General features: G+C 34.9%; 1 protein-coding gene across 6 annotated transcripts in view; it reads left to right on the forward strand.

The window, feature by feature from the left end:
* The window catches only part of brun (trafficking protein particle complex subunit brun), a 595,546-nt gene that overhangs the window by 200,889 nt on the left and 379,869 nt on the right, over positions 1–14,788 (forward strand). For all 6 annotated transcript variants that reach the window (XR_006259965.1, XM_043411897.1, XM_043411899.1 and 3 more), the window contains exon 6: positions 10,257–10,671. Coding sequence is in view for 5 of the 6 variants with exons in the window: in XM_043411897.1 (XP_043267832.1) it covers positions 10,257–10,671 (415 nt within the window). In the remaining variant the exon portion in view is untranslated. The remainder of the gene's footprint in view (positions 1–10,256; positions 10,672–14,788) is intronic.

Here is a 14,788-nt window from a genome sequence, read left to right on the forward strand (position 1 = left end):
TCCAGGCCTATTTGTTTCCGGATTTTCATGAACTGCACTGCTGGTAGTGGTTTCGTAAATACATCCGCTAGTTGTTGACCTGTTGGAATATATTTCAGAGTTATTACCTTCTGTTCAACCTTTTCTCTTGAAAAGTGATATTTTACATCGATATGCTTTGATCGTTTATGATCCGTGGGGTTGTTGGCTATTGCAATACACCCATTATTGTCTTCGTAAATGACGATTGGAGAGGGCATATCTAAATGAATACTATTTAATAAAAATTTTAACCAGCACGCTTCTTTCACTCCTTCATAGAGAGCCATGTATTCGGCTTCTGTAGAGGATGTAGCAACTGAATTTTGTCTTCTCGTATTCCAAGATATAGTATTTTGATCAAATAATTTGAATAAAAATCCAGATGTACTTTTACGATCAAGCTCATTGCCTGCCCAATCGGAATCGACAAACCCAGTCAGCATATCTTTGTAATCATTTCTTTTATAAATCAATTTCAGTTTCAGCGATCCTTTAACATATCTTAAAACTCTTTTCAAACATTGCCATAATTCCTGATTGTTTTTGTTTTGGAATCTTGATAGCAAATTGAGAGCTAAGCTTAAATCAGGTCGTGTACACAACATTGCATACATCAAACATCCTATGAGATTTTTACATGGTGCTTCGTAAGTCACCTCTGAATTCAATGCAGTGTAATCTAACTTTACTGGTAAAGGAGTACTAACTGCATTGCAATCATTCATGTTGAATTTTTTGAGAACTCTTTCGAGATATGCACTTTGATCTAGAGTTATTATATTGTTCTTTCTTTCAATATTTATTCCCATGAAAAACTTTGCTTCGTTCATGTCTACCATTGAGAATTGATTCATTAAATATCGTTTGAAATTTTTCATTCTGTTTTCTTCGAATGTAATTATCAAAATGTCATCAACGTACAAAATGACATAAATGTTTTTGTTTATATGACCTCTGTCAAGAAAATACAAACAATAGTCTACTGAGGAATTCTTGAATCCTTGTTCTTTGAGAATTTTATCGAAATGTTGAAACCAGCACCGAGCTGATTGCTTCAAACCATATATGGCTTTATTTAGTTTACAAACACTATTTTTATCGGTTTTCATTCCTTCTGGTACTTGCATGTATATTTCCTCTTTTAATAGACCATTCAAAAAGGCTGTTTTTACATCCATCTGATGAATTAATAAATTGTTTTGATTTGCAAAAGCTAAGAGAACTCGAAACGTCGTGATTCGAGCTACAGGTGCAAACGTCTCATTGTAGTCTGATAAATATTGTTGACTAAAACCTTTGGCTACAAGTCTTGCTTTATATTTTGTTAGGTTTCCATAAATATCATTTTTTATTACAAATATCCATTTGCAACCTACAATATTTTTATTAGTCGGACAGGTCACTACATCCCAAGTTTTATTTTTTATAAGGGAAGCAATTTCATCTTTCATTGCTTTCTCCCACTCAAGTCTATCACCCCGATTTTTAATTTCTTCAAATGTTTTGGGAATGTCAGAGACGGTCGACTGTGCACTTATATAGGAACAATGCTCTTCATTATAAGAAATAGTAGGCATGTTTTTAAGACGTACACTTCGTCGTAGTTCGTTTCTTTTCGAACTTTCTTGAGAGATAGTTTCGTCTTCGAATGACGCTTTATTAACTTTATCTGTTTGATAATCAGATTTGTTAATTTCACTCTCTTCCCTTTCATTTGTTTCAGAATTTTGGCCAATTTCTAGTTTTTGCCTTTTAATGGCACTAGAATTTTCGTTAAGATCGGATTCTTTGACTTGTTTTTCAATATTGGAATTTTCTTTTTCAATCCCTTTACTTTGTACGAGAGGACGCGAATTTTTGAAATTTATTTCATCAAAAATAACATCGCGAGCAATGATAAATTTATTTGTTTCTGTGTTCAGTACTTTATAGCCATTTGTCTCATAGCCTATAAATATTCCTTTGAATGAACGTTTATCGAATTTACTCTTTCGATTTTTATCATGAACATACACGGTACTACCGAAAATCTTTAAATGATTGACGCTTAGCCTTTTATTGTGCCACAGTTCGTACGGGATCTTGTTTGCTGGAAGAGCTTTCGTCGGGGATAAGTTTAGTAAATAAGCTGCGGTTAAAATCGCTTCTCCCCAAAATTCTTTGCTCAACTCTGCCCCGTGTATCATAGCACGTGCTTTCTCAGTCAATGACTTGTTCATACGTTCTGCTACGGAATTTTGTTGAGGCGTATACGGTACTGTTAAGTGGTATTGTATTCCCTTCTCCGTACAGAAAGATTTAAATTCATTTGAGAGATACTCTTTTCCATTATCACAATACAAGTGAGCTACTTTTAAATTGAAATGTGCTTCACTTTTAGCAACATAGTCTTGAAACCGTTTTAAAACATCGGATTTATGACTGAATAAATAAACAACAGTGTAATGAGTAAATTCATCTATGAAAGTTACAAAGTATCTTCTCTCGTCAATTGTAGGAGGTGTGATTGGTCCACACACATCTGAATGAATGACAAATAATGGTCTTGTTACATGTGATCTGTCCTTTTCTTTTGAAAAGCTGAGACGTGCTTGTTTTCCGTAAACACAAGCTTCACAAATGTCATTCGTGGGATTTATAGCTTCTAATTCTTTGCGATCGAAAAGCAAATTATTCCTTTTCATTTCTAGGAATTTTGACTTGCCCATATGACCTAAACGCTCATGCCAAAGTTTATATGTGCTTGAATTTGCATTTGCATTATTACACATTTTCTTGTGAATGATTAAGTCAACACATATCAAATTATAAACTGACTTACCATTTGCGATGATTTTGTCACCTCTTTCAATGGATGTTTTGCCATTTTTATGAAAAATAACTGTCATACCAGAGTTTTGAATTTGTCGTACTGATAACAAGTATTAAAAGGTCGTGACCGTCGTTTTAAATGATTTTCTATATTCGCATTGTCAATAAATAAATTTTAAAAAATGTTTAACTGTGAAAAAATATGAGATCTATTGTAACATATACAGTGTATGAATTACGTTTCCTGTAGGAATTCTGAATTTTGGAAATAAAAAAAAATGAGATCATTTTCTAACGTAGCCAAGTACAGTGAATGAATTAAGGTTCTTGTGGAATTCATTCGTGTACACTTTTAGCCCTAATCCCTCACTTATTCATAAAAATTTTCCAGCAAACGTCACAGAGCAACAAAGGTTTCTCGAATGATTTTGCAATTATTAAGAGATTATCATCTGTTTTTATGCTAGCACGGGTTATAAACTTAAAACAGTTTACGCGTACAAGTGCATGCATTGTATCTATATGATGAACTGCACAAATTCATTTTCAACATTACACACAAGCTTGGCGTGCATGGTTTTCAATCGGAAGCTCGGGAAGAGACAATTGTTTAAATTTACTATGAAAACAATAATTAATTAGAATTGTATGAACGAGTGTGAAAAAAACCGATCCCCCAATAAAATAAGAGGGGCCCTGTTATATAATGATTTGGTAAACAATACAGATGGGTGAAATTTGTGGATAAAATTGAACAATTAAACGAACGGATAAAGAAATGAAATCAATCAATCCCTTTATATGCCTTTATCTTGTACGGATAGATACGGCCATTCTTTCATGCCCATACGCATTTTAATTTATCGACGCGTCACTTTCACTCGTTTGTCCGTACACTCTTTTTTTTACCAAATGGGCAGATGATTGGATGAATTACACAAGTATTGAAATGGATGAACAAAGAAGTAAGCTGTGTAAACATTGATTTGAGAAAAGAAAACGCGTTGAATACGAAACTTTTGGAGTAATGAATTTATCAGTCAAACTGGTCAAGAATAGATATTTTTCTTTGTGTACACAGCGCGAGATCTTACGTCGAACTACTCAATAAAATAGTTGGATGGAAAAGGGATGGCAAATTAAAAAACAATTACATGAGAGGATCATCAAGTTTTCTTCAAATATATGGACGGATGAGGCATTCCTTCGCCGAGCTTCCGATTGAAAACCATGCACGCCAAGCTTGTGTGTAATGTTGAAAATGAATTTGTGCAGTTCATCATATAGATACAATGCATGCACTTGTACGCGTAAACTGTTTTAAGTTTATAACCCGTGCTAGCATAAAAACAGATGATAATCTCTTAATAATTGCAGAATCATTCGAGAAACCTTTGTTGCTCTGTGACGTTTGCTGGAAAATTTTTATGAATAAGTGAGGGATTAGGGCTAAAAGTGTACACGAATGAATTCCACAAGAACCTTAATTCATTCACTGTACTTGGCTACGTTAGAAAATGATCTCATTTTTTTTTTATTTCCAAAATTCAGAATTCCTACAGGAAACGTAATTCATACACTGTATATGTTACAATAGATCTCATATTTTTTCACAGTTAAACATTTTTTAAAATTTATTTATTGACAATGCGAATATAGAAAATCATTTAAAACGACGGTCACGACCTTTTAATACTTGGCGTGCCTTTTTTACTTTTTGAAGTTTTAATATTTACTGATTTCACTTCTTTTTGCGAGACGTGACAACTATATAGGAATCGTCTTTCATTCACTATATTTGTCAACTTCAGAAAACGATCTCATTTTTTTTTCTATTTTGAAGTTTTTTATTGATAATACAAATATAGAAAATTATTGGAAACTACGGTCGCGACCTTTTAATAATCGGCGTTCTTTTTTTACTTTGTCAATTATTTTTTTTTCTAATTTAGCTTATTTTTTAGAGGCGTGACAATATTTACTTAAGAAAAAAAAATACATTCATCGTCTTCGACGAAAATTTTTAAAACGATTTGTTTCAAGTTGAGTGCTTTTCTCTATGTGCCAAAAGCAATCGACACAGCCAATTTTTCTATATAGACGGACGAAAACTGTGCGGTTATGTTCATGTGAGTTGAAACCTTTTACAAGCAATAATGGTGACGATTTTGATTATCCATTCAGCAAATCGAATTTTCCAATGAAAGATTGGGAAATTCCTATGCAATGTGATGGTATTTTCATTTCCTATTCCTTTTTTTGAAAAGTTCCACTTGTTTACTTGGAAAAATGATTTTTGAAACTATCTTCTTTTCATTCATGGATTCCATGTTGACATGGATACTGTCAATGGTTTGCAATGTCCAAGGAGATGTTTCCATGGTATTCAATGTCTAAGACCACAGCTTTATGGTTATTGGTGTCCAGTGATATTTTTTTAATGGTCTTCTGTAACGTCTGAACCTGCCTCGTCAATGCAAACTATTAAATCGCAGATCTAGATATCGATAACTATGAGGAAATATATCGTAAACCATTGCACCATTTACCTAAATATCGGGAAATATAAAATTGGCGAATATATATTGAAAAATACGAAGGCATCCACCTAGCCATCGAAAACCCTATAGTCGCCAAACTAGACATCGTAAACTATAGAGCCGACGACCTAGATATCGAAAAGCTTAGAAAAACTCACCACACTATCGGAAACTATGGAGCCATTGACTTTCATATCGGGAACCATTGACAAATTCACCTTAACATCGGAAACTATGGAGCTATCGACCGGGATAGTGAAAACTATGAAGTCGTCAACCTAGTCCACGAAAACAATGGGAAAACATACCTGGACATTGAAAACTACGGAGCCGTTGATCTAGACCTCGAAAAGCATGAAGAAACATACCAAGGCGACGAAAGCCATGGAGAAATATACCTAGCCATCGAAAACCATGGAGCTGTCGATGTAGACATCGAAAACAATGGAACCGTCGACCTAGACCATGAAAACCATGGAGAACCATAACCAAACATCGAAAACTATGGAATTGTTGACCTAGCATCAAAAGCCATGACGGAATATACCTGGACCACGAAAACCATGAAGGAACATACGTAGACATTTAAAACTATGAAGAAATATACCTGGACATCCAAAACCATGGAGGAATATACCTAGACATTGAAAAATATATAGACACATACCTAGACATCGAAAAGTATGGAGTCATCGACCTAGATCACGGAAATGATGAAGAAATATACCTAGAAAACAAAAACTATGGAAACTCAGACCGAGCCATCGAAAACTGTGGAACCATCAATTTAGACCACGAAAACCATGGAGAAACATACCCAGACATCGAAAAACATGGAGGAATATACCTGAACCACGAAAACCATGATGAAACATGCCTAGACATTGAAAACCATGGAGGAATATACCTGGACGACGAAAAACATGGAGGAATATACCTGGACCACGAAAACCATGGAAGAATCTACGTAGACCACGAAAACCATAGAAAAACATATCCATACATCGAAAACCATGGAGGAATATACCTGGACCACGAAAACCACGTAGGAACATATCCAGACATCGAAAACCATGAAGGCATATACTTAGACATCAAAACCCATGGAAGAATTATCCTAGACCACGAAAACCATGAAGAAACATGCCTAGACATTGAAAACCATGGAGGTATATACCTAGACATCGAAACCCATGGAGGAATTATCCTCGACCACGAAAACCCGAGAGAAACATACCTGAACATCGAAAACTGTGGAGCCGTCGACCTCAACTGCGAAAACCATGAAGAAACATACCCAGACCACGAAAACCATGAAGAAACATATCCATACATTGAAAACCATGGAGAAATATACCTGGACCACGAAAACCATGTAGGAACATATCCAGACATCGAAAACCATGAAGGAATATACCTAGACATCAAAACCCATGAAGGAATTATCCTAGACCACGAAAACCATGGAGAAGCATACTTGGGCATCGAAAACTGTGGAGCCGTCGACCTCGACCCCGAAAACCATGATAAAACATGCCTAGACATTGAAAACCATGGAGGAATATACCTAGACATCAAAACCCATGGAGGAATTATCCTCGACCACGAAAACCCGAGAGAAACATACCTGAACATCGAAAACTGTGGAGCCGTCGACCTCGACTGCGAAAATCATGAAGAAACATACCCAGACCACGAAAACCATGGAGAAACAAATCCAGCCATCGAAAACCATGGAGGAATATACCTGAACCACGAAAACCATGATGAAACATGCCTAAACATTGAAAACCATGGAGGAATATGCCTGGACCACGAAAACCATGTAGGAACATATCCGGACATCGAAAACCATGAAGGAATATACCTAGACATCAAAACCCATGGAGGAATTATCCTAGACCACGAAAACCATGAAGAAACATGCCTAGACACTGAAAACCATGGAGGAATTATCCGAGACCACGAAAACCATGGAGAAACATACCTGGACATCGAAACCTGTGGAGCCGTCAACCTCGATCGCGAAAACCATGGAGGAATATATCTGGACATAAAAAACTATGGGGTCGTCCACCTAGAAATCGAAATTCGCGATAGAATGTACCTAAACCTAGTCCTCCAAAACCCATGATCTATCGCCCTAGACATCCTCGAAAAATCCAGCGGCGTCGACCAGAATTTTATATTTTTTTATTTTTATTATTTATTATTTTTTATATTATATATTGTATAATATAATATATATATTATATTATATATTAATTATAATAAAATATTTATTATAATAATATTTTATTATTAATTAATATTAATAAATAAAATATATATTATATAATTATATACATATTTTATGCGCAAACCAGGAGCTGGTATTGCCCCCGCTGTGCGCCCATTCTCTGTCTCTCTCGCTCGGCGACGCAGAAGGAGAGGGGGTAGCCGCGTTCAGCGCAGTGCGTGACGTAGAGTGTGACAAAAGTAAGAAATCGTGCAAAGGACGTAAGTCCAAATGTAAACAAGCGTAACTTACGCCCCTCTGTCTCTAAGAAAATGAAAATCCCGAAATGATGGATTTTAAATCACTAACGTTACATATCTTAGGATCTACTGGACGGATTTACTTGCAACAAAGACCAATGGAAAGAGAAAAATCGAAAAAAAATCGTCACAAATTTTCAAGTTCTTTTATGAAATGGTTTATTTGTGAGAACCATTTGAAAATTCTGTGACGTCATAAAACCGGCATATTCGCGTATATAAGAGTAGCGGCAGGGCTCGCGCTGGCTTTTCTTTTGCGCTGCAGTTTTTCCTTTTAATACTTGGCGTTGAGCCGCTACCGCGTCTCTTGATAAGGTATACGGAATTTCCGGAGCGTATAGCACGTTCTCAAGGATTCCTGATACTCCCTGATCTGTCGTCACTTCTATGGTTCCTCTCTTCGTCGCCATGATAACTTCGTTCTTCTTCGCCACTGTTATCTCCACTGGTACTGGCAAATCCCATACCTTCGAAAAGGCATCATCTCGATTAGTCAAATGATGAGTTGCTCCAGAATCAAGAATAAAAGTCAACTTATCTTCTGTGTCAATCGGCTTATTAGATGACACTCGAACTCCAGTCATGAAACCGAAACCTTCAGTATCTTGAAATTGCACTGTCTGGATTGTTCGTTGACGGTCCTCCGAGTTTTGCTTTCTTTGCTTATAATAGCAATCTTTTTCCTCGTGGTTTCTTCGTCCGCAGAAATCACACCTTTTATTATTATCATTTTTTAAGTTGTGATTATTTTTCTTGTATTTCGTGTTTTGCTGATATTGTTGAAAGTTGGATCCCCGGGCAAATTTATTGATTGATTTTTGTTTAAAATTCTGTCGACGGTTGTTGAATTTTTTTCCATTTCTGTTTTGTTTTTGTGATTTATCTTGATGTTGAACTTCTGTTTGCAACACTTTACCACTTGTGTCGTTTCTCTCATTTTGTATTTTTATCTCATAGTCTAGGAGTCTTGTTTTTACAAACGTAAGATTCACTTTATCATCGGCCATCGTTTGAATTGCTGTTGTCACTGGATCGTAGCTTGTCGGCATAGTTAGAAGGAGTTTAGCAATTTTACTTGTTTCTTGTAGTTTTACTCCGGCGGCTTCAAGTTCGACAATCGTTTCATCAAATAGAATAAAATGTTTTGTCAAGGAAGTATCTTCTTTAAATTTGAGAGTAATCAATTTCTTCTCCATAGTCAGCTGAGATGCCAAACTCTATCTTGCATATAGAGAATCTAATTTTCTGAATATTTCACGCGCGGTATCATCGTCTTTCGCGACTCCAAGTGCGGAATCACTCAAATGTTCAATTATGGCACCTTTCGCAAATCTTTCCTTAGTTTCCCAATCTTCTGTCATTTTTTCTGGTGGATCACTTTTAAGTACACATGACGCATTTCCTTCCGCGATCAAGGCAAACATTCGCATTTTCCATATACTGTATTTTTCACCGTTAAACGGCGTAATGTTTCTTTTTGTCTTTTTATCAATATCGTCACTCATGATAACTATTTGAACTTCACTATAGTTTCAATTACCACGACCAATATTTCACCATCAATAAATATAGATTATTTTATCGTAAATCAATATTCATTATTTTCAAGTAAAACTTTTAAATGTATCTTATTATGTGCCTGGGCCCATAACCTATTGGATTATGGAAGCAGGTTTTGAAATAAATGGCACAAAGTTTAAGCAGAGCAATTATATATTTTATTCAATGAACTTTGCTCTAAGAGATCTATCGATAAACTGAGCGTTGCAGTGGTCGAAAAAGTGACTCTGACTCTAACGACAAAGGGCCTTGTGTCGACCTCTTTCTTTATCTGTATATTCGTTATATAAACAAACTTCTAGGACTGCGAGCACGCTCTCATGTGTATTGTTTAATATCAAGTTTTATTACTATGCTGATGGATTATTTTTGCTCATATTCCAATACTCTTTTTTTCCCACAAAAAAAAATTCTTGAAAAACGGCAAAAAAACAGGGGGTCACATTGGTGTTGTCCCTTAACTGGCTATAATTTTGTGTTTACGGCTGAGCGATTCGCTTCAATGTTCCCGTGACTACAGTTCTACAAACGTATTTTGTCCTTTTTTGATTCCAAATTGATGTCACTGAATTTGCAATCAGAATAAACTTGTACCAATTGGTAGATCAGAAAAGTGTTTTTTTTTTCACGGTGAAATATTGAAATTATCATTCAATCACCTTCAAAAAAGAAAAGAAAAATGTCTGTGTGCTAATGAGTCGACGATAACAATTTGAAAAAAATGAATAAAGTTTAATCAATTTATTTTTTTATGAATTTTAATTTTAAGTATTTTTTTATTTCCAGATTACTTATGGGTGGAAGGTGATATTTGTGAAGTTTCGATCCAACTGATAAATCCTCTACCCTTCGAACTCAACGTCTCTAATATGCGGTTACTGACGAACGGTATTGTTTTCGAATCTCTTCCCGAGAGTATTACTCTCCCTGCCGAATCAAGACCGATTGTTGTTACTTTGGCTGGTACGCCGAAAGAGGTCGGAGATCTTGAGATTTTGGGTTTCAGCACTCATACACTGGGAGTCAAGTCGAATTGTCGATTGAAATATATAAAAGCTACACCATATCCACATTATATGGTCGAAATAATTCCAGCGTTGCCGAAAATTGAAATCGTTACGAGCCTGCCGCAAACTGCTAGCTTCAGCTCGGGTGAAAATATTGTTACCAGCGCAAGTGTATCCCTTTATGGGGGAGAAAGGTGAGTAATTAGGGCTATCAGAAATAAGTTCGAATACTATGTCAAATACCCCCCCCCCCCTCCCCGCCCCCTTCAATGTTTAGGTTCACCGGTTGAAATTTCTGTCCACATTAAAAGTTTACTAGCTCGGTCACAAATCAACAAAATCGAATTTTATAAAAGTCATTTTAAAGAGAACAAATCGAGCTACAATTTGCTGCCTCGTAATATTTTCAATACATTTTTCGGTGCTGGCAGGCGCTTTATTTATGGCTTTCGTGAACTCGTTGCCTATCTAGTGGAAATTTTTTTCTCCACTTTTCGCCATAACAGCTTCGGAAGGAATAGCAAAAGCTTCATTTTTATTTTTCAGAAAGCACAACCATAAAAAAGTTATTAAACCAACTGTAAACAGTTTCAACAGAACGATTAAAAAAAAATCACAAATCCTGAAAAAACATTACTTTAAACAAAATACAAATCTGGAATTATTTTTTAAAGTGTCAAAAAAATCAAATAAAACGTAAGAATTAAAAACAAAACGAAAAATAATAATAAAAAAGTTTTAAAAAATCAATTGAAAAAAATTTCCATCCAAGTTACGGCCAGCATTAAAACTTATGATATCAATTCGAGGCCAAGTATTTAATGATTATTCGGAATATTTATTCCTACAGGTACCATCAGGAACTTGAGAAAGTTCTTATGAATCAAAAAAATTACCATTTGAGTTACGTGCAGCACTTCAATTTATGATATCAATCGGAGGACAAGTGTTTTATTAGTAATTCCGAGTTTTAACATTATGAAATTGCTCTAAGAAGCGTTTAAATAACAAAAAAAACACATCAAAGGTATAGTTAAGAGACGCGGCAGCGGCTTGACGCCAAGTATTAAAAAGAAAAAAACAAGAGTGTAAAAGAAAAGCCAGCGCGAGCCCTGCCGCACTCTTGCATACGCGAATATGTCGATTTATGACGTCATAACGTTTTTCGAACTCACAGTTAAAAATCTGAAAATTAGTGATGATTTTTTTTCGATTTTTCTCTTCCAATTGATCTCTATTGCAAGTAATTCCGTTCATTCAATCCCGAGATATGATGATTTAGACGATTAAAATCGAGTGTTTCGGTACGCGCTAGTCGTTTGGAGTCAGAAAGACTTAAGTAGCGTTTGTTTCCATTTGGACATACGCTCTCTGCACGAAACGTTACTTTTGTCCCGTTTCGTTTCGCCCAGTCCACTGAACGTGCTATCCCCTCTACTCGCTCCCGATCGAGCGGGAGAGACAGCGCGCGAAGACTCGTTCCCTCTCTCTCCCAATCGTAGTAGCGTACCTGGTGAGAGAACTATACATATATTACATATTGAAAAATGAAAAAAATCAAAGAGGTTCACCGTCACAAAGTCGTTGAATGGACATGGAATGGCCCATATATTACCGGGGAAAAGTTTTCGAAAACCATAAACTTCCCCTAGGAAAAAAAAGGTTGGGACAAGTACATTGATGGTCCCTCGTTTGCTGATAATTCCATCGATAAAAAAAACTTAAAAAAATTTTTGTTTTTAAATTGTAAAAAAAATTATTTTATAAAAAAAATATAGAACAATTCGAAAAAAATTTCACAAATCTTGAAAAAACATTATATTAAAGCAAAAACTAATCTGTATCTATTTTTCAAAGTGTCAAAAGAATCAAATAACAAGTAAAAAATAAAAAACCGAAAAATCGGTTTTGAAATCATTTTGGAAACCGATGCCTCATTCTTCTTATTAGATTCGGACAGCTAAATCAACTGAAAAAAATTTCATCTAATTTACGTGCGGCATTAAAATTTATTATATTAATTCGAGGCCAAGTATTTTCTAATGAATTGAAAAAAGTTATCACTTGAATTACGTGCAGCATTAAAATTTATGATATCAATCGGTGGACAAGTATTTTATTAGTAACTCCAAATTTTGACATTATTAAATTCTTCTAAGAAGCTTTTAAATCCAAAAAACTCACATGAAAGCTAGTCATATGTTACTCTATGGTGGCAGAGACTTATAAGAAAATCAATTCTTCTCAGACTTTCAGGATCCTCTGGTATTATTCACAAAATTCGACGTCGATTAGATCGATACAAATTATGTTTACATATATGTTAAAAGTACTTGTCCGGCCCATCACTATTCATTTGAATAAAAATCAATCATGAAAAAATGGAATTGTATGGCAGAATCCGGTTAAACATTTATTGAAATGCGATTCATTATTAGTTTAATGTTCTTAATAATAGTATAGGTTAGTTCTTATTCCGAATGGAATTCGTTCACTGGAAGAATAAGTGGGCAGCAAAAATTGCCGTCATTGAATACAAACTGGAGAGTTATTTTTTAAACTTGAACATATATATTATGTACAATTATTTTCATTTATCAATGCACAATAATATCCCTTGTACATTGCGGAACAATTTCTTTGCTTTTTTTTATTAAATTAGTGCAATTACGTAAAAATTACTTGAAGATAATTCTCTCAATTCCCTCTGCATGGATACTTGCGATCCATCAGTTCTAGACAAGCACTGATTATTATTGGGATGAACAATTTAAACGGAAAGTGATGAAAAGTTTTTTGGATTTAAAAGCTTCTTAGAAGAATTTAATAATGTCAAAATTTGGAGTTACTAATAAAATACTTGTCCACCGATTGATATCATAAATTTTAATGCTGCACGTAATTCAAGTGGTAACTTTTTTCATTTCATTAGAAAATACTTGGCCTCGAATTAATATAATAAATTTTAATGCCGCACGTAAATTAGATGAAATTTTTTTCAGTTGATTTAGCTGTCCGAATTTAATAAGAAGAATGAGGCATCGGTTTCCAAAATGATTTCAAGACCGATTTTTCGGTTTTTTATTTTTTACTTGTTATTTGATTCTTTTGACACTTTGAAAAATAGATACAGATTAGTTTTTGCTTTAATATAATGTTTTTTCAAGATTTGTGAAATTTTTTTCGAATTGTTCTGTATTTTTTTCATAAAATAATTTTTTTTACAATTTAAAAACAAAAATTTTTTTAAGTTTTTTTTATGGATGGAATTATCAGCAAACGAGGGACCATCAATGTACTTGTCCCAACCTTTTTTTTCCTAGGGGAAGTTTATGGTTTGATATCACGTCTTTGTTCTCAAAAGTTCCTTATTTATTTTCAGTTGACTATAGGATTTTTCAAGAGACTCGGTAGAGTCTCGGGACAAGTACATTGACAGCCCTGTCGTCTGCTGGCCCGAGGCTCTCGCCGAGACTATATTATCTCTGAATAAAACGATTCGCGGTGGTGGGGGTAAAATCGACATGTCATTTTCTTGAATTGCGAAGCTCAGGAGTTATGTCGCAATTTGAAAATTGAACTTTCAGCTAATTAAGAATATCTCTTTCGATTGCGCCCAAAATCAGCATGATCGGTGGCGTAATTGCTGAAAAAAAACTTTGCACGGGCTCAAGATTATGCAAAAAGTACCAACATATTTACGCAGCTGACGTATCCGTATATGGGTTCAGACCGATACATACAAGGGCTTCTTGATGCCCATCATAACCAATCACCGGTGAGAATCTATCCGTCTCGACCAATCGCCGATGAGAAAGTTTCTGATAGTCCTCAATGTTTTCTTGTATACCGTCTGTTATCGTCTGTTATGTTATTATAAAGTGATTGCGATCGTAGCCCCGTGGATCAACGGTGCAAGATTTGCAAATTTCGTTTAAATAAATAAAACATTATTGGAAATAGCAGTGGATATAATCAATTTTATTTTTTTCATAAAAGAAGTTTCAATAAGTTTCGAGCCCAATTCACGACAATAATATGTATAATAAATAAAACCTCAAAAGTGGATTAATTGATCTCATACAGTGTACTGAGAGTGAGTAAAATTTAATGTTGAGAAGTGAAAAGGTGAATAATGTGTGTCGTGAAAATTAAGAATTATCTGTTCTACTTCGATATCGTAATATATACATAGATAGCAAATTTGCGAGATTTCGCGTCATGTTGACGTTTGAGGTTATGACCGCCGGAGTGCTGTTGCGTGCAGAGTGTAGAAAAATAAAAGTGGTTATTGAAAAGTGGAAGGAATCG

Source organism: Venturia canescens, chromosome 2, assembly GCF_019457755.1.
Source record: "Venturia canescens isolate UGA chromosome 2, ASM1945775v1, whole genome shotgun sequence".
Classification (NCBI taxonomy): domain Eukaryota; kingdom Metazoa; phylum Arthropoda; class Insecta; order Hymenoptera; family Ichneumonidae; genus Venturia; species Venturia canescens.